We start from the raw sequence: 20,889 nt of genomic DNA on the forward strand, positions 1-20,889 counted from the left end.
CTGCCGCGGAGTATATAGTGGAATCTGCGGAATGTGTCGTCACTACGCGACGTTAGATTCAACGCCGCCTAATCATGCAAGAGGGACTGCTGCCAGGACACAGAAGACTCATTATTATGTTACTTGCTCCTCTGCACTCGCAAACTTGTGTAGTGGCTCCTGCGGAGGATTATTGCGCGATGTCACTCTTTTCTGTTCCTCGGCACAGTTTTCCTTTTTTTGTGTACTCGTATACGCTTCGCCTTTCTTCTACACGCCCCCCCCCCTCCTGCCCTCTTCTCCCCACAGCCTCGCCTTGTCGAATCGAGCCTCTAATTTTATTGTAGCAAGTCTTACTGGTTGACTGATGCTTTCTCTTAGGTACAAACCGGTTAGGGTCGCTCAGTATATCTTTTTGGGTAGATATTCAGTGCCACATTTTGTTGTCACATCGTTATGACATTATAAAGAAATAAAAAACAGACATAGGGACACAGGCAAGAGAGACGACGCAAGCGCCTGTGTCATCTCTCTTGCCCGTGTCCCTGTGTATTTTTTTGCGTTATTCCACAATGCATTCGTACCAACGAGCTCGGCTATTCTAAAGAAGTTGAACTGTTCGAGGGGCTCGTTTCTTTGTTAGACGCAATGACATTCGTCACTCTACTATTCAAGCTTAGTTGCTTCTTTTGTTTCTTCCAGTCGTTTCTCTCTTGCCTTTATTGAATGAAATTATGAAGTCAAGCTGTCCACGCACTCCGCCATCCGCAGTAAAACAACACAAACAGCCACAAACAATTTTATGCAATTTCGGACCTAAGTGAAAGAACAAAGATGTCGACAGTACGGGATACAAATGTGATACTTCCACATATGAGGGCACCGGCCCGACTGTGCAAAAGTTACTATGTATGAATTAGTATCTTTATATAAATATATTTGACGCAAGTTGTTATGTATGAGAGTAGACCGCCTTCAAAGCGTTTCCAACGTTTTCAACCTCAGTGACACGTCAAATATGGACAGAGACGTGGCGTTATCTGCACAGACGGCTTCATTTCAATACTATGGTTAGAAGCAAGCGTCATCATTTTCTTCGTACCTAAAAAAGAATACGGAAACAAACGTTAGTCGCGCGTAAGAACGCGCATTGACATTTTACAACAACGTATCTATTCTCATGTCACGAAGCCGCCAACTTTTGACAGGAAACGTATGAGCTCAACGCGACCACATCGCAGCAGTCTCCATTCATGCAGAACCAGCAACCGCTAGGAATGCTGTAGCTGTGCGTAGATCACTTTGTGTCAGCGAAAGATGTTGCATTGACAGTGGCCCGGAGGGACGTGTGAATTGCGTGTTCTTTGTTCGAGTGACAGATGCTTTCTCGTGCATTATTTACCTGGGAGGAATAAGGAGGTTGCATGCGAGAATCTTTTGTAGCGTTAGCTACACTTGCCTCGCCGAAGCCGATTTCGCGTGGATCCTCATGAGCCGTGCTGCGCATGTGCGAGGATCAGTGATGTCCCACAGCTGGTCCACAGGAGCGGGAATCTCAAGCGCTCTCCGCCACCGCCGCGCGCGACTCGCCGCTGCTGGTCGGCGCATTCGAGAGGAGGAGTCACGTCGTAGCCATGGCAGACGCACTGTCGCCGCTGCGCGTGCAGCTATTCGCCTTCGCTGTGCAGTCGCCGTCTGACACTGCGCTGGAACCGCTTGATAGCGCATCTGACTGGCGTTTGCAGGTGGGTAACGCTATAGAGAAGGAGAGCGCAAATGCTGTTTAACGGCGCAGAAGAGCCGAGAAGCTTATCTCATCGGATCCCGAAGTAGTTGCTTGGCAATTAGCGGTTCAGCGTACGAAAAATGAACAGAAGAAGGCTAATAATCCTAGACAATCTGGAAAGCTAAGAATAATCAGCTGAACCTTTGCTAACGCTACGTATATCCTGTCATAGCCGAGCTAAGCCACTGCAAATTTTTTCGAACCACTTTGCAAGGTGTTCGCGACGACGTGTCTCCAATGAATATACCAATTTATTTTTTTTATTTTGGGGGAAAGGGAAGGCAAACGTGTCTTTAGAATTTCTGGATTTTAAGACATCACTTTGAAGAGCGCTTAGCGTTTGAAGCTCAAAACTGAAGTGCACTGGCCTACCCATACGTCCACGCCAGCCGCTACGAAGGCGTTGCTGCGGTTTCTTGGAGAAACAGCACTGAACAACTCGTGGTGACAGTTGAGTGACTACGTTTGTGTGTGGTTTTAGATAATGCTATTGTCATGTCTTTGTAGTGTGGTTACAGACTCTCCTTCCCTTTCATCCTTTTGCACCCCTTTCCCTTCCCGAGTGCAGGGTAGCGGACCGGAGATTTACTTTGATTCGCTGGTTATCTTTTAATTGGAGTCAACCCGTAGTTCTTGTTCATCTTGGAACCAGTACAGAGTAAAAATGTACTGTTATGTGCTGTCTGATTTTAGTGCTTACTAGTATCCGCTTTGTTGCTAGGGTAGAACAACCCAGTCCGGCAATTACTAAGCCTTTAGTAGTGTCCACCAAGGCAATTTCGTATCAATGTTCGCCTTAAATAAACACCACCAAACCAAGCAAAACTAAACGACTGTTTATTTCAAGAACATTGTTACCAATTTAAGTAAGCATTCATGCTCGGCGCACAAAAGAAAGGCTGAAGTAACCATTTAAAATCTGCATAGTATAAATACACCAAAAATGAAGTCGCACTTAGCCATAAATGACGCATTTTGGGTTTAATATCTTTATTTTAAGTACTAGGCGCAGGACTCAAGCTTTCATTCAGATCTGCTCACTGTCCTCGATAAGAATAAGTCTCACATCTAGCTTGGCTTGAATTCGGGGCTAAGGACAGTTCTAATAGTGTAAGTCATCCTTTATTTTCGTGAATGTAGGCGAAGTTGCCTTGAAAGCATTTAACAGCTAGAGTTACGCAATAAGCTCGTCGATTAGTTAATGCAGCTACGCCGCAGGGTTTATGGGACAATTGGTTTCTTCAATTATCCAGTGCAACATCTTACGAATGTTTTTTTTTTGTTTTACAAGACCCAGTAACATGAAATTGCTCTTACATGAACAGTGACTGGTAGCTTACCAGGCGTGCAAGGAACACTGCAAATATATCTTTTTTTACACATGTGCTTTAAATAAAGAATTGAAAGTTTCTTGGCGAATGCATGCAAGAATTCACCTTAACTTGTCCTTTTCTCGTGTCAAGAATGTCGTGCGGCCTTAATCTAGATAACAGCCTCCTATTTTAAGACTTGTCTTACTCGTGACCCTCAGCAATGGTTTCACATATTGAAATTGTTTTGTGCGGTCCTTGACATCAAAGAAGATCAGTGTTTGGCCTGTAGTAGTACTCGGCTGTGCGCTGCTTATAACTATTTTATTTTGTTCTTGCGTAAACACTTCGCTGCTGCAGTGGCTGAGAGTGGAATGCCGTATAAATAAATCAATAACCTCGCAGAAAATCTTGTGGGCATGCCGCCGACCCTGGATGAAAAAGCATTTCTCTTTTTTTTTGTAGTTTAGGCTTCGGTCTAAGGTTCCCGAGAACGCGTGTATGCGTGGCGCACAAAGGACGCTCCGCTGTTGCGAATGCGTCGCATGGAGGCATGCATTTTGCGTGCAGAATGCGCAATGCCATATGTTCCGCCGAAGTGATTTTGCGTTTTTTGGCAAATCGCGATAGAAGTTGCGGTAACATTACATCCACATCTCACGGATTTTAACAGTACAAAACGCCGCGCACTCGTTGGCCGTTAGTGAGCTTGAATCGTGGACGAACCACTACACTCAAGCTTAAAAAAAAATCCCAGAGGCCGGCTTTACTGAACCCGACAACAGACTCCCGCATACAAATGCAGATTTCAGCAGGTCGAACGATTCTGAGCGTAATCCATTTTGAAGTGGTATTGTGCTCCCTTCTGGAGGCACTGCCGGGGCTGAAATCGACATGCAGCCCTAGTTGAGCCATCTGGTTGTGTTAACTGTGTGAACTGGGGCCACAACTGCTCGCCGGTGGCAAGTTAGCCATTACACTCACCGCCTACCACGAGCGTAGTCGGAAAGTTGGAAAGCTCCCAGCCACGGTAATGGTGAATGCTACTTTTCTCTGGCCCAAGAAATATGACGCAATATGTGCTATTCAATGACGCAATGGTTGGACGTGGCCAGAGAACGGTTTAACACAAGGCATGTCAGTTTGTACATCATTGATTGATAATCGTACATTAGAGATGGAAAGTGGATAGAATAATTTCAACTGCTCGCTTGTGGCTCGAAGTTGTAAGGGAATCCAAAACTATCAAGCCCAATCCGATTTTTAAGCTTAATGCTATAATCGGATGAATGAGAGTTTATTCTTTTCGACAATCTTCCTCACCCTTGCGGTCTCCTACATAACTCATCTACCTCTACGTAACTCCCGACGGGTTTTTCCCGTCGCCGTCGTCGTTATGTTCTGTATAAACTCCAAATCCATAACATCCTGTGGCGCATTTTATATTTTATCCGAGGATAAAAGCGCGCAAGCGGGGGTGACATACGCGCCTGAAACAAGCCGACCAATCTCCGTTGCACGGAGGGCACACGCGATAAGATCAACGCGCGTGCGAGGCCTGCCGTCCATTGCTACTCCAGCAGGGAGGAAACGCACTGCCCGTTTTTGAAGGAGCGTAAAGAAGCGTGGAAAAGGGGGGGGGGGGGGTGAGGGATATGTGTCGTTCGAGCAGCAACTGTGAAATTCGATTGTAAGCGCGCGTTCGAGCTCGCGATCGCTGGCGCTCATGCTGTCTCGGCAGGCACCTGCAGACGGCTCGTATGCCCTTCTGCGTGCTCTGCTTTCTTCGCGAAGAGACCGTGCGAAAAGGTTTTCTCTCACGGGAGTGGCCGTATGCTTTTAGAGCTGAGTTTTATGGAGTTACGCGAGATCGAGTTGAAGAAAGCTAGCTGCCAGCGTTACATCGTATGACATTACAGGTTGTTGATATCGCATTCATTGTTTCGCCCGTGCGGTGAAACTGTGATGAGAGCAGCATTTTGGGCTAGTTGGTGATCCATGACATCAAAGCAATCTCGCAACGAAAACACGGACAGAACACAAGTACAAACACAGCGCTGTTTTTGTACTTGTCTACTTCTGTCCGTTTTTTCGTCGCGCAATTTATTTGATGTCATGAAACTGTTATCTTTTTTTTGTAGTACGATTTTGGATTGCCAGAGTTTAGACCGAACTGTTTATTGGCCTAGTTGGTGTTATCGGGAGAATATGGATTTTTTTTTTGCCGCAAATTGCCGCTAGTGCCATCTATACGTTTATTTCTTGTCTGTTGTGTTCGTTTGCAGCAGAAATACGTTTCCTGCACAATGCTCTCTCTGAAAGAACAAAACCATTCACTATCAGGGCTGCTCGCCCTCTTATCTTTCTTTCTTCGCTTAGAGCCTGCGCTGGCTGCAGCGAAAAGTCACTCTGCGTCTTTTGTTGCTTTAGCTCTGTCAGGAAATAAAGATGTTGTTTGCGCGGCCATATTAATACCCATCCCCTCCCTCCCCTGCCTGCCCTGTGCGTGCGCCTATGGGCATAGCCAATTCGAAATGCAACCTGGCTCAAACGTATGCAGTCTTGCACGCACCAGTACATTCAGCAAATCTAGATACGATCGCCGACAGTAAAGCACCACGTTGCCAAGTTGTTATTCGGGGCAATCACGAAGACCTGCTTCCCGAATACATGGGACCTGCCTGTTACCAGTTATCTGCGCTAGTTAAAAAAATGAAAAACAAAAGAATGATGTAGTATTGGTTATCTCATGCCAGAGAGAGGCAGTCTTCTAACGTAAGCACTGCCTAAAGGCAACAGTCTCTTCCGCACTAGCATAAAGGCCGGCAGCTGGAAGAAGAGAGTCGTGAACAGGATTGAATTACACGACCCCTGCAGCGTCATGCCTCGCCTACCGCTGTCCGTCGCTCGCCACGCCGTTATGCATCGACAACCGAAGAGAAGTATTAAAAACGGACGACTGTTGCCACGACTGGGAACGTTTACGACATCGAACATCAACAGTGAAGGTGCAGCATGGTCAAAGGAAATGAGGGCAGGACACCGAAGGGCGTTTGGTCTCGTAACCCGTAGCGTTCTGGATAGTGCTAACCATACGGAGAAAGCGCTGTTTTTTACATCGATGCTGCTTATGGCTAGCCGAAACAAAAAAACGCCAGGCCTGCGCGGAAAGCGCAGCACAGTCACAGCGAAAGCTCGAACAGCGGCATTTCTAGAGCCAGTTGTAAACTCTCTTGTGGCTACTAATACAAGTACACTAGCAACGTTACGTAATTCGCATTGCGTGACGCCCAGTCATTATTTCACTCTACCACCACGCATTATAACATACGCTAACGTGAGAAACAGATAGAGAGAGGGAATTAACTTTATTGAGACCTTGATGAAATGGATCATAGGAGCCTTTATGGGCTTCCTTGGCAACCAATAGAAGTGCACTTGCATGGAACACACTACGCTCTAAATCAGCAGAATTTTACAGCGAAAGCTGTTATGAGATGACAACAAGGGTCGTTTTTGGCGCCGTAGTTGTCCGCCGCCGCCGCTGCCGCTGCCAGTGTCCGTAACCAATATCGCTCGAAATAAGAAAAAAAAAACGAAATAAGAAAGAATTTCCAGGATGGAACGAGGTTCGAAATTGGGTCCCCTGCGTGGGAGCCCAGTATTCTACCTAAGAGCCATGCCGGTGCTTGAAACTGCTTTGCAAAAAGACCCTATACAGGCTTCATGTCGGGAAGTAACCACATTAACATATGTAATGTAGCGTGGTAGAAGAGTAAAATAGCACCAAGCGTGACACAGCGCGAATTCTGTAACCAGGCGTCGCACAATGCGAATTGCGCAACGAGTGGGTTCTTGAATGCTTCCAACCCATTACAAAGGGCTCTGTCCATTCCAAAGGCTTAGTCATAATTCTTCATCGTCATGAGCCGCCGCATCAAGAAACTGCACATAATGCCTTACACATCGTACCTCGCTTCTCCGCAGAACGACCAGTAATGTCGTGGTGGGTGCTTCCCAACTTCCCAAAAATCATGATTTGTGGCGTAGTGGGTACGTTGCTAGTGTATCTGTATTAGTAGCCACAAGAGAGTTCATAACAGGTTCTAGAAATGCCGCTCTTCCAGCTTTCGCTGTGACTGTGCTGCGTTTTGCGCGTAGGCCTGGCGTTTTTTGTGAAGCAGGGAAGCAGCCACTATGCAATTTTTCGTCATTCTGCGGAGAACCGTGGTACCTACTAAACACTTGTAAGGCATTATGTGCACTTAGTTGATGGAGTGGCTTATGACGATGAAGAATTATGGTAGAGCCCTTTGTAATGGTTTGGAAGCATTCAACAACCCACTCTTTGCGCCTTTCGGATTGTTTGACGCCTGGTTACAGAATTCGCGTTGTGTGACTCTCGGTTGTTGTTTTACTCTTCTACCACGCTATATTGCATATGCTAATGTGGTTCCTTCCCGCCATGAAGCCTGTATAGGGTTTTTTTGCAAAGCAGTTTCAAGCACCGGCATGGCTCTGAGGTAGAATACTGGGCTCCCACGCAGAGGGTCCGGGTTCGAACCTCGTTCCATTCTGAAAATTTTCCTTATTTCGTTTTTTTTTCTTATTTCGAGCGATAGTGGTTACGGACACCGGCGGCGGTGGACAACTACGGCGCCAAAAACGGTCCTTGTTGTGATCTCATAACAGCATTCACTGTAAAATTTGTCAGCCATATGTACGCAAAAACAACTAGCGCGCATGTGCCCCAGAAATTGGGCAAGCCGCACAATTCACCACTGTCTACTAAAAGTGAAAAAAGAAACCTGCGGGCGGCAAACACCATTAAGATTCCTGGACAGACGTAACCAATGATTGAGAAAGACTTTAGTGAACCGGCGGGATTAAACCAGTGAAAAATACATGGTCGCCCATTTAAGCTTGGCTGGTTAGCCATCTGTAAGGAGTGCTTCGCCGATGTCATTCAGTTTGTCTTCTGAGTTTAGTTTTTTATGAACTTCTCGCGATGACGCCTAGCGAATGATAAATGAAAATCGATGCGTAATACGACCTTCCACAATACAATAAAAATATCTGGGGTTTAACGTCCCAAAACCACGATATGATTACGAGGGACGCCGTAGTGGAGGGCTCCGGAAATTTTGAACTCCTGGGATTCTTTATCATGCGCCTAAATCTAAGTACACGGGCATCAAACATTTTCGCCTCCATCGAAAATGCAGCCGCCGCGGCTGGGATTCGATCCCGCGAACTTATTCCACATTGCCGTTCCATCAAAACTGAGATATTGAACATGAACTCCACACACACATGTCTTTTTCCCAATTGGCATCCGCCGCAGTGGATCAGTGGTTATGTTGCGCGGCTGCTGTCCCGAAGGTCGCGCGTTCGATGCCGGCCGCGGCAGTCGCATTTCGGTGTAGGCGAAATGGTGGAGGCCAGTGTACTATGCGATGTTAGTGCACGTCAAAAACACTAGATGGTCGAAATTTTCGGAGCCCTTCACTACGGCGTGCCTCATAAGCCTATGGTGGTTCTGGTACGTAAAACTCCAGATATTATTATTAATATAATAATAATAATAATAATAATAATTATTATTATTCTGTCCCAATACGCGTAGTATAAAGGGGCTTTTTTGGCTTTTGTGTTGATTTCCATTGTTGTTCATTGGGGGATACCGTTTCATTCCTACGCGTTCGAATATAGAATATTCGCGCGAAACGCCTCTGTTTGGTAACCTCTTCCTTTTTCCCGGAGGTTTATCTCTGTAAACGTTGAACAAACGGGGTCCCTGAGAGTCGCATAAAATAATACGCTTGATTGGTCGTCGTGCCATATTAGATATATCGTGTCTCTAAGAAGGAAGGAGGATCCACACGTGGAGCTTTCAATTTCGCAAAACCCGGCTGCAGTTTTTATGACTGCGATGAAGAAAGGACGTGGCATTTGGTTGACCCAGTCGGAGAAGATGACCGCAAAGAAGAGAAGAAGCTTTGTCCGAGCCGATATATATATATATATATATTTTTTTTTTGGTGTCACGAGCACACTCTTGTTCCTCTTCGAAAGACTTCGGTCGAACACTTACTTTCGGTTTTCTGATATTCAGAAAAAGTATTCTAAGTAATAAAAGTGGTACGAAATCGGTGGTTTTATCTTTATTCTAACAACGGAGTGCAAATGGGTAGCCGTCGCCAAGAAATTGCCACAGAAAATCTGTTTATTTTTATTTCAATAAAAAGAATGCTTCACTGAATACACATGACATTGAAGCGCAAGCTAATATTAGACATAGTCCAACGAACTACCAGAGTAATTTATGAAAATTAAGTAAATATCTTCACTTAAAGAGCATAGGGGTTTCTTGTGAGCAGTAGGGATGGTTTCCGCACCTGGTGGAACAGATCTCAGCAACGCACTTCTTTCTGCGGTGCCTCTGAGATTCGCTTCGGCAGCGTGAAGTAACACAACGTTGACACAAGCATACAGCAGGCCACGCGAACCCCGAGGGGCAGGTGCCATTACCACATACCCAAGTCGACGATTAGCGTGGCCACCTTTTTTCTATTCTTTTTGCGCTGTTTGCGTCCTAAATATTATGGGCGCCCATCATGGTTACTAGAAGGCAGTTGATCAACAGTTTGAAACATCTTTTTTTGCTGGCCAGTTGCTTTTGCTTTTCACTTGCGCTACAGACACGTTGCGCTAAAAATATTCGGAAGCACAAGCGAAAATAATTGCTTTCTTCGTACAAAAGATAATCAGTCATGAGCTCTCAATCTTCCGAGTAAGTTTTCACTACTGATGACCGGTAATTGAATTAAGAACGTAATAATAAAACAGTCTACCATTATTGAATATGACACGTGCTGACTGGGCCTGTAAAGTTCGATTGAGGCGACAATACAGTCGTTCATGTTATTGCTTGCCGTTGTACTTCAATGATTTGCCTTATTGAGTTTACAGACGTTGTGCCCCTGAACAAAATTATCTGGATGTTGGAAAAAAAAGTTGACCATGTTTTTGGGTCTGGCCGTCTCATGTCGCCTATTTCCCACAGGGTGGGTGCCCACCCAAGCGACTACGGACTTCGTTCTTCCGAGTTCCAGGTCGAAAGTGCGCTTGTACCTATTTTACCGGAAAGTACCCGGCAGCAGCAATTCTCTGTCTCCCACAACAGCGGCGGATGCTCAACTATTTCACCACTGCTGTCGTTGGTTGAGGTGCGCCCAGGGGCCTTCACAGAAATTTATGGGGCCACCTTTCGAGATGAGTACCGAACAGCTGCAGAGCTCCAGGCACGTCTACTCCACTACCCTTTCAGAAAAAAAATGCTGGGCTTCCGGTCGGCACTGGGAATCGAACCCGGTACCCGTCGCATTGCAAACGGACGTTCAACCATGTAACCACCGTTGCGGGTGTGCAATAGCAAAACACACGTGGCGTTTTGCTGTTCGTTCTTCTCTCGTTCATTTTCTTTTCTTGCGGCGCTGTTTCGTCTATGCGTTGCGTTACACCAACTTACCCATTCTGATGTACGCTTGCGAGAAGGCTCCGTTCATAGCCACCATTTTTGATCCAGTCTTCGTCAGAGTACGTTTCTTCTACGTAATTAAACGCCCGTCCACCTACGCCTACCTCGAACAACGCACAATAAAGCGACTGGAATACCGTCTTATAGCGCTACACTTATTATGACGTCGTCACCCGACAGTCTTTTGCCAGCGCCTTTTGTTCCTGCCTCGTGAGGCTATAATGTGCACCCCACAGATGCCTACAACTGCCTTTACTACCTAACTCGGGTGAATACAATATTAAGAAAGCATAATCTATGCATGCATAAAAGTGCGAGACAGTGCCTGCTGATAATATTATAGAAGATACGGCGCTAGGAAGATATGGGAGCCGCAGGAAAGCCGAGGCGACGTGGCACGCATGGCACGCGAAGGATGTAATAGCAAAGTTTCCGGAGGCATCAAAGAGCGAAGCCCGCTGTATTTATGCATGCAGAGGAGCATCACGGGAATTTCACAAGAAGTGGTGGAAGATGGATCTGGGCGGAAGAGTCGTGCGGTTGGCAGCTGCGACGGCGGCGTATGTGTTTCCAGGGGCTGTCGAAGAAAAAAAAAGAACACACAGGGGCAATTGAATGCGTTAGCCCGAAAGAAAAGAAAAAAAAACACAGAGCCAGTTCCCCGCCATAAAAAACCGGCGGACAGCGAAGCTGTAAGAGCGCGTGTGTATGTGATTGGTTAGCGAGATCACGTGGTGTCGTAAATTGGCCGCTAGATTTGAAATACGAGCGCTTGCATATTTCGAGCATCATCATCATCAACGTCATTTAGAATCATCATCATCATTTTGTTTTATTTATTACTTTATTCACTCCCCCTCTGGTAACTTGACCTGCGTGACGCATGCTACTACTACTACCAATACTGCTCCTAACTTCTACTAAATACTACTATTACTAATGCTACAGCTAACTTCTACTAACTACTACTACTACTGCTACTATTACTACTACTACTACTACTACTACTACTACTACTACTACTACTACTACTACTACTACTACTACTACTACTACTACTACTACTACCACCGCCTCTACTACTACTACGACGACGACGACGACGGCGATGACAGCGGTACATGGTAGACTAAGACAGATTCGCTATAAAATGAGTAAACCACATGCCAAGTATAAAAGAGAATGCGATATACGACCGCATTCTCGGATATAAGGCGACACCGGACTGAGCACTCACTTTAGAGCGTAGGCGTCAGTTTTATCAAACCGAAGTGCATGCTTCATTGTGATGATGTGCGTATCATAAGCACTCAGGGCTGTAGCAATGCTTGACTATAGTTTGCTTAGTCATAGGAGTACATATGTAATGTTTGTTACATTGTTACAAATACCAATAGCCAGCACTGCAACCACAAATGACGGTGCACCGACATGACGCCTGCACAGGATCTTTTCCGGATGCAGTTTCAAGCACTGCCATGGCTCTGTGGTAAATTATACTAGACTGCCTTGCAGAATGCCTGGATTTGATTCCGACTAGAAACTCAATTTTCATTCTTCATGTCTCTCCACATTTTTCGTTTACCAATAACGCTGCTGACGCCTGCATCAGACTTTCTGCTCCACGGGCTCCTTAACAATATTGCGTTAACATTTATGCAATTTTGTCTGGCCTTTCCTGGGTTGGACATATACTGTGAATCACCTGTGGCGTGTACACACATTCTACGGGTCGTGCTTTGCGAGTATGTGCCACACGTGACTGAAGTAAAGGGTGTTGTGACATACGTGCCAGGCATGTCACATAATTCATGTCATAACCTGTTAATAGTGTTTGTCATACACCCATGTCCTCCAATGCCAGTTTGGTATATACCAAGTTAAGGAAGCTACCACGAGAGCACCCAGACGTAGGCAGATAGATAGATAGATAGAAATGGTCAAAGTGGTGTTGGTTCGCTAAGGAATACTTTGCATTTAAAAAAATGGTATTTATGTAGCCCCATGAGTAAAACACTTGCCTTCGGTATGTGCTGTCCTTGGTTGAAACCCAGTGTCACTAAAAGAAATTTATTTTGTTTTATAGATTTATTTTTTCATAGTGGCAATTGCTTTACGTGACAGAGAGATGTACAAACAGTTTTCTTGTTGAGTTGGCATAGAAACGCTTACACATTTAGAAAACATTCTCTTCTATGTAGGTGCATTTGTTCGCATTGATGCGCGTTGTGTATTCGAGAGGGAAGCTGCTGACAGCATCCTTAATGCAATGTGCAAGGTGCAGCAGCATTGCATGAGCAAATAATGAATGTCTTAGCTGAACTGAAGCCCTAAAACTGATGTCATGGCTAAAGACACATTATTTCTAATGCAATCTTGGAGAACGGAGGCTTTCAAGCACAAAGGTGGTATGATCTAGAGCTGCCTTTATATCTACTGCGTAGGGATGCTAACTTCTTCATCGATAGAAATTGTTTTCATGTATCGGGTGAATAGTTGGTTTGTGCACACATCACATCTGCATGTGAATGAATTGTTTTTGTCATGTACCAGGTGGACGAATAATGTGTGCATACGTTGTTCATATGATTTGAATTTATATCAAGGAGACTGGTATATTCACCATTCCCAATGCAAAACCTGCCCTTTACAGAAAGCTCCGGAAAGGAAAGCACCCAAGCAGAGAGGCAAAATTCTTGACTTGGCCCCAGAGGACGAGCCACCCATGAGCCCAGTGGCACCATTGCCTGGGGCTTCACGCAAAGTAAGCTTTTAGCACGAAAGTGTTTTATGCCGGGGTCCAACCAAGACTTCAATGACATGCTTCCGTCACAGATGTGACGTTGTAAAATGTACACTAACATATGACAAAGAAAAAAAAACTAAAAGAAGAAGTTCCGTTGCCCGGAATGAAACCCACGACCCCTTGCTCCGCAGCGCGCAGTGCTAAGGGACTCCGCCACGGAGCGTACGTTATTGAGCATACTAACGGCGAGCTATTTATATACACCATTTACCGTTGGCGGTACGGAGAGCTCGGAGGCACTTCAGCGTGTTCTTGTTATCCCAGAGAGATGGCGCAAAGGGCACGCTTTAAAGGTTGTCACCCCACTCGTTGCGATGCGCGCGCGCGCCTCCTGCTTCTACCAACTGTGCTTTGCCTACAGGGCGTGGTTGCCCATGCGTGCACGCTTATCTCGGGATAGGGTGGTTTCTACGTCTTGTGCTTTTTCCACAAAGTTTGCTGAGGTTACAGAGTGCACGAAGGTCACTTCACTCGCTGCAGCGGCCGTGTTGATCAAACACAAAGAAGTAACAACTGTGACAGTTCGTGCTCGTCCTGTGTATACTTGTGCGTTCATTTCGTGTGTCCTTCTTTGTGTTTGAGCAGTGTGCTTTAAAGGGGCACTAAAGGCAAATAACAATTTATGTCAGAGTGAAAGCTCAATGTATGACAACGTCTAAAACGGCAATATTATCAACAGCAGTGCCCTCCTTACCGAGAAATTAAGCTCAATGTATGACATGATGAGCGCCACGAGTGGGACATTTTCGAAGTGATCCCGATGACGTATGAGAGTCTGCCTACATTAAATCACTAGTAATCAAACTAGCAGCAATAAAAAAAGAACCTTCCGCGCATCAAGAGACGTAATAAAATGCTGTTTGTTCGTTTCTGTTTGATTCATGGAAAAAAGAACCTGTGTGGTGTGCCATGGGGAACGGTGCGCGTGGTTCAAAGGTTCCGTTTTCGCCGAACTGCGCTTCGCCCGGCGCCCTGCTTCGCTCACGCGATCGCGTCTCAGTGGTAGTTTCGGTATCGTGTACTGCTGCGTGTGTTTTGCACGCTTGTGAAAGTCGCTTTGACAGAAAGTTCGACGAAATGTCGCATGCATGTGATGTTGCCGGATGCCCGAATGGTGCACAACACCAGTGCTGTAGCAAGGAAACCGATGTGTCTTTTCACTGGGTGCCGCGGAATGAACCCTTACGCTCGAAGTGGCTTAGTCCCTGAATTGGAACCCAGCGTCGCGAGCCAATGTCTCGTTGTCAAGTTCTCCGTCCACATACATTGCGGCGATTGCGGCAAGCTTCGATGGCTTCGATGGCGTTGTTGCTGCTGTGGGTCCCGCTACTTTCGCTCTGCTGCTACTAGTGTCGGCGGCCGCGCAGTAAAGGCGGGCAACGTAGGGCACGGCAGCATTGACGTATGAAAGTCTGATTTCAGGCGGGTGATTTGAAGTGCGCTAACGCGATGTGGACCACTAAAACGTAATTTATTTTAGAATAAGCACTTCCTTGGCATAAAAGTAGCACTACGAGGTTTCTCGACCGCTATTTCAACAATCAATGTCGACTTAATATTTGCCTTTAGTGTCCCTTTAAGTGTCGAGCTGTGACTGTTGTTAGTTCGTGCTCGTCCTGTGTGTGTTGTTTTCGTGCGTCTTTCGTGCTTGAGCAGCGCCCTGCAAGTTTCAAGCTGCTTGCCATTCTTTGCGGTACATTTCAATTTGTTGCTATCACACTCATTACTTCGCCCTTGCTGTGAAACTGTGCTTTCTTGTGTGCTTGTTGATGCCATCTTTGCGCGGGGTTCAAAAACTTCAGCTACCACAATGGTTAAATCATGATCATGGGCGTTAGCTGTCGGGATGGAGATGTACCACTATAGGCATCAATGTGGGTGCATCCATGTCAAACAGTGCTATAGCTGCCAAGCACCAATAGACATTGTACAAGCTCTCATATATCAGTGCACAATAAATGCTCAACTATACCTCTGTGAAGACACGGCCCCGCCACGGTGGTCTAGTGGTTATGGCGCTCGACTGCTGACCCGAAGGTCGCGGGATCGAATCCCGGCCGCGGCGGCTGCATTTTCGATGGAGGCGAAAATGTCTGAGGCCCGTGTACTTAGATTTAGGTGCACGTTAAAGAACCCCAGGTGGTCGAAATTTCCGGAGCCCTCCACTACGGCGTCTCTCATAATCATATAGTGGTTTTGGGACGTTAAACCCCAGATATTATTATTATCTGTGAAGACACGTTTCACTTTCGTGTTTTACTGATTCCTATGGTGGAGGGATCAGCCATGTTTTACTTTAAAGCAAAGCTGTATATAACTTGACCATTTGTAACGTGCCCTTTACAGAAAGGTCTTCAAAGGAGAGCACCCAAGCAGAGAGGCCAAATTCTTGAATTGACCCCAGAGGACGAGCCACCCATGAGCCCAGCGGCACCATCGCCTGAGGCTTCAGACAAAGTAAGCTTTTCACAGCAAAGCTGTATACAACTAGACAATTTGTAACTCTGCCAACAGTTGCCTACCCAACAGAAAACACCAAGCAGTGTGCGCCACAAAAATTGCCCGACTCAACTACTCACCACTGGTCCGCTAAAACAGAAAAAAAAGCAAATAAATGAATAAACAAGTAACTGTGTTAATAAATAGGCATGAGCGAATATTTGAGCGCTTTGAATATTCAAACGAATATTACAGTATTCGAATTTTCTTCGAAACGAATTTCAATTCTAAATTTCAAAGTATTTGAAATAAACGAATGGACATATATAAACTACATGAAACCCCCCTGTAAAGGTTGTGGGAATCGCCGCCGATAAACCCCCTCTCCCCCAATGACTACGACACGAGTTGTGATCCGACGGCAGTGCGCATGCTCCACGCGTCAGGAGGAACGTATAAAGAGCGACCGTGGACAGCCATGGGAGAGTGGCCGACAGACTGTCGCGGGGAGTGTTCGTGTACGCGGCGTGCGCCCCGCCGGGGCCAAGGTTAGGGGCCGGAAGTTTTACTGTTAATTGTTTTGCCTAACCGTTGAAGTTTGTTTTAGCTAATAAATGCTTTCCTAGTTCTCCAGCAGTCTCTGACGGCGTTCCTTGGGGCGGACGACCACGAACCCCACATCTGGCGCCCAACGGGTATTGTCGTCCGCTACCAGCAAGAATGGAGGCCGCACTGAAGAAATTGCTGGAAACTATGGAGCGCCTCGATATCACCTCAGCAAAATTTTGCGCGGCGAGGGGAGACGCAGAGTCGGCAGCCTACCTGGCAGCGAGGGGCGTGGCGATCCCGACCGCCGGCATTGGACAATGGCGCGTGCCCCAGTTTGGACAGCTGGGCACACCACCGCAAGCAAACCGAGAGCCCGAGGTCGAGACTGTCGACGGAGCAGAAGACGAGGAGCGGAAGGCCCCAGTTTGGAAAGGATGCACGTCGGCGCAAGAGCCCGAGTCAGAGTACGGCAAGGAAGAGGTCACCGAGAACGAGGAAGAGGTCGACGGTGGTGGTGCGGAAAGTAGCCACGTGGAACCCGTTCTCAAGTGCGACATTGAAGAGGTCGGCGGCAACGCCGAGGCAGAGCAGCTCCTGAACAGCGACGAGGACGGGGACGCCGACAGAGAGGACCAGGTCGCGGCAACAAAGGACAAGGCGAGGACAGAAACGCCGACGCCTGCCGTGAGTGCCGACAGTGAGAAAAGGGCTACAAGAAAGGCTGCGACGGAGGCCATGACAGATGCCACGAATGCCACGCCAAAGGCGGCCGCGGACAAGGTGCCTGCGCGGGACCTCTGGGTGAGCGGCAAACACGGCATCGTTGGGTCCCCCAACGTCGTCAGTGACACCAACACGGCCGGTGCACGCTGTTTCGCCTCCTCGACTACGAGCACCGCCGAGAAAAAAAACAAGCGCGTCCAGCACCTGCAGCGCAGCGAACGGTGCGGAATGGTCATCTCCGTCGAATGCACGGGGAACGGGGCCGGTGACGCCCTCCACAAGTGCAAGACGGCAGCTGCCGCGTTGGCGGCCACGAGGACCACGGGCGCCGTCAAAGAAGACTGTGAAGCGGTTTCTTCAGACGGGGGGGAAATGTGGGAATCGCCGCCGATAAACCCCCTCTCCCCCAATGACTACGACACGAGTTGTGATCCGACGGCAGTGCGCATGCTCCACGCGTCAGGAGGAACGTATAAAGAGCGACCGTGGACAGCCATGGGAGAGTGGCCGACAGACTGTCGCGGGGAGTGTTCGTGTACGCGGCGTGCGCCCCGCCGGGGCCAAGGTTAGGGGCCGGAAGTTTTACTGTTAATTGTTTTGCCTAACCGTTGAAGTTTGTTTTAGCTAATAAATGCTTTCCTAGTTCTCCAGCAGTCTCTGACGGCGTTCCTTGGGGCGGACGACCACGAACCCCACAAGGTGGTTTCACTGTAGTGAAGGGGTGCTATACCGTGAATACACCTCTCTTGGGGAAAGCCGCACAACCGCGAAGCCCCACTTCAAGGCTAAATGGACATATTACCCTTACATCGATTCGTCATTTTTAAAGGGACTGTCTACCGTCCTTCATCACTTTTCTGCTCTGTACCGCAATAGAAAGTGTACCGTCTGAAGTGTCCAACCTTGCAGCGGTATCTCTGGAAAATGAGCAGAAATTTTTAAAACAATTTTTCGATCTGCGTTTGGTCTTCTTCCATTGGCGTGAAACATGCCCACAATACTGGTTAGTGGACGCGATGATGATTGTAGTGCCGGTACAAATTAAAACTAAAAGCACATGTGATTTGTGTAGGATTACTTTATTTTCGCTGAACACTATTGTAATGAATGTAACAGTCATTTTCAGCGCGCTAGCGGTTAAATGAAGCCTTATTGTACGATTACAGAACACTTGTTTTGCTGTAATCGCAGTCTATGCGCTTTTTTGGCACTGCTGCCGCAATCCAAGCCAAGTCGATTCGTCAAAAAGAGACAGTGAATGCACGCCTTCACTGGGCAGCACATGTGAGACATCCTAACAATAGGCGTACAGAGGCACAGTACGACCAGCGCGGAGAGCCGCATGGCATAGCGCGGGAGTTGAAGCAGACGAAATCGAAGACGGCGTCGCAAGCAGCGCTACCGGGCGCCTTTTTGGATGCGTGAGAAAAAAAAGCAAAAAATTACTCTCTGACGCAGCCGAAAAGTGCCTCAAGTGTGTAAATTACAATTTCAAGTTATACATGTTTGTTTTTTAAGCAAAATGAGTCTACCTGTGAGGATTTCTTGTCCTACCATTAGATTGAACCACATCGCCGTTGGGCGACGCTAGCGGTCATTCTTTCCCGATTTTCAACATCAAATTAAAAATATAATTCCTTTTTTATGGGGCAAAAGCATGCTCGTTGCCACCGTTGTGACGAACGATCTTCTCATTTTCACCACAATCAGAAAAATTTTTCCGAGTGGTAGACAGTCCCTTTAAGTTTAAAAGCTTGTTATACAGGCTTAAATGCTCTAAGTATGGCAAATTTTAAAACAATGTATTTTACAGGTTATCACTAGCATTCTAAAAGTGAAATCCTGCTACTCTTCAGAATTGCTTCCACTTCCATTTGAACCAAAAAGGAGAATGACATTTGCACATGCCTTGTTCCAATTTTAAGAAATATTGTGCAGGTCAGTTGGGTAATGACAAATATGCTCATTTTTATGTATAATATGTGATATATCCTATTGGAATTTGTATCGAAATTATTTGACTAAATCAATATTTGCTTCGAATTCGCTTTGTACCTAAAGTTTACTATTCGCAGAAGCCCATTGTTAAATAATTAAACAGCCTGCACGCTGCACTTCTGGCCCATGCAAATAGAGGTGGAAGTGCTTTAAAGGAGTGCACACTAAATTAAAATACTCCGTGCCTTTCTATAGCTTTCATCAAAATTATCTGTCGCCTCTGTGCTGTGTGCGATGCAGCTTTGCTGGTCATCTGCCTTCACAGAGTGAAATGGCTCAAGAATTTTTTTTCATGCACCATACCAACATGAAACAAACACAGCTACGAAAAATCAAGTAGCCTGGCAGAGCATTTTTGTGGCCTTCAATGCCTTTGGCATGAGTTACGAGTTTATTTATTTATTTATTGGAATTACCCTCAGGGCCATGAGCATTATAGAGGGGAGTGGTACATTAAAAAAAAACATAATACAAACGTTGTTCTATAAATACAATGTTAGCTAAAAATATACAGTACAAGTCATAACCAAACAAGCAAGAATGAGAGTTTGCAAAAAAAACACAATTACATAATTGGTTTGTTGCAAAACAGGACAGTTGAGCGTAAACGTTATGAAAATGAGAATGATAAACAATGGACGTGATTGATCCTGGAACATTGTTCCAGTCCTGTGAGGTTCGGGAAATGAATGGCTTATTACATGCGTGCGTTGAGCATTGTTTTAAAGCTACACCATTGTTTGCATGCATAGTGCTGAGAGAAACTTGGGAAAATAAAGCAAAACCTAGGAGTGCCTGGGTATATACTTTTTAAAGAAGTCTATAGCTATTTCAGTTTTACACAGTGAAACATGAAAATGCAAGTGTGTTGAACAGCACTGTGCATTTTCATACCCTGGAAACTCTTCATGCTGAATAATTAGTAGCTTGGTGTCGTAAAAATGTTTACACAATTGTTGTGAAGCTCACAATACGTATTATTTACAGGTGCTTGACCACGACTACGCCGTCTTGGACAATCCTAAGGTTCTGAAAAAGAGGCTCGAGAAATGCACAGATGCCATAGAAAACATCAAGAAGAAACTGAAGCTCAGCGAGCAGCGCGAGCGCCGGCTGAAAAACAAGGTTACTTCGCTAAGCAAAATTGTCGATGACCTGAAGAGCAAGCTTCTTGCTTCAAACGACGCTTGTGCCATGCTTGAGAAGTGCTTCTCAGGAGTGCCTCAGAAGTTATGCAGCACACCTTGAAGCAATCAAACGAAAGGGGCGAACTTGCCAGGCCTAGCCGGTAGCAGTACTCAACCTAATTGTGCATTCACAGCATTCCTGCGCAGGCCAGTGAAGTCAGAAAGAACAAAACAGAGCTTCTATGCAGCCCCATAGTAGATGAGATGCCCATTAGAGAGCACGTGGAGTGGGATGGGCATGAGAGGTTATGTAGATTAGGGAAATGAGATGGACGATGACAGCAACAATGTTTCAACTGAAGCAATGGTTTTCATCCTTGCGTCTCCCGACTCTCTTTTGAAGATCCTCTGCAGCTATTTCCTCGTCAGTGGCGTGACTGGAAAGGAAGAGCGAACGCCGCGAAATTATGCCTGACAAAATGGGCATGATCAGACTCGTGCGATGTCACGTAGCTGTGATGTTCTCAGCTGCAACACTGCAATTTTCAATGACCTAGGGTCTTTAGTGGATAATCGTGCGATGGTGACATCATTTGGACACCCTGTCAAAAAGGAGGTGTGCTTTTTTCTTG

At 46.4% G+C, this 20,889-nt stretch overlaps 1 protein-coding gene across 1 annotated transcript in view; it reads left to right on the plus strand.

The window, feature by feature from the left end:
* The window catches only part of LOC125759306 (THAP domain-containing protein 1-like), a 112,975-nt gene extending 92,407 nt beyond the window's left edge, over positions 1–20,568 (plus strand). Inside the window, exons 3-5 of the mRNA XM_049417739.1 lie at positions 13,269–13,379; positions 15,768–15,878; positions 20,118–20,568. Coding sequence (XP_049273696.1) covers positions 13,269–13,379; positions 15,768–15,878; positions 20,118–20,378 — 483 coding nt within the window. The 3' untranslated portion in view covers positions 20,379–20,568. The remainder of the gene's footprint in view (positions 1–13,268; positions 13,380–15,767; positions 15,879–20,117) is intronic.
* The last annotated feature ends 321 nt before the right edge of the window (positions 20,569–20,889 follow it).

Source organism: Rhipicephalus sanguineus, chromosome 7, assembly GCF_013339695.2.
Source record: "Rhipicephalus sanguineus isolate Rsan-2018 chromosome 7, BIME_Rsan_1.4, whole genome shotgun sequence".
Lineage (NCBI taxonomy): Eukaryota > Metazoa > Arthropoda > Arachnida > Ixodida > Ixodidae > Rhipicephalus > Rhipicephalus sanguineus.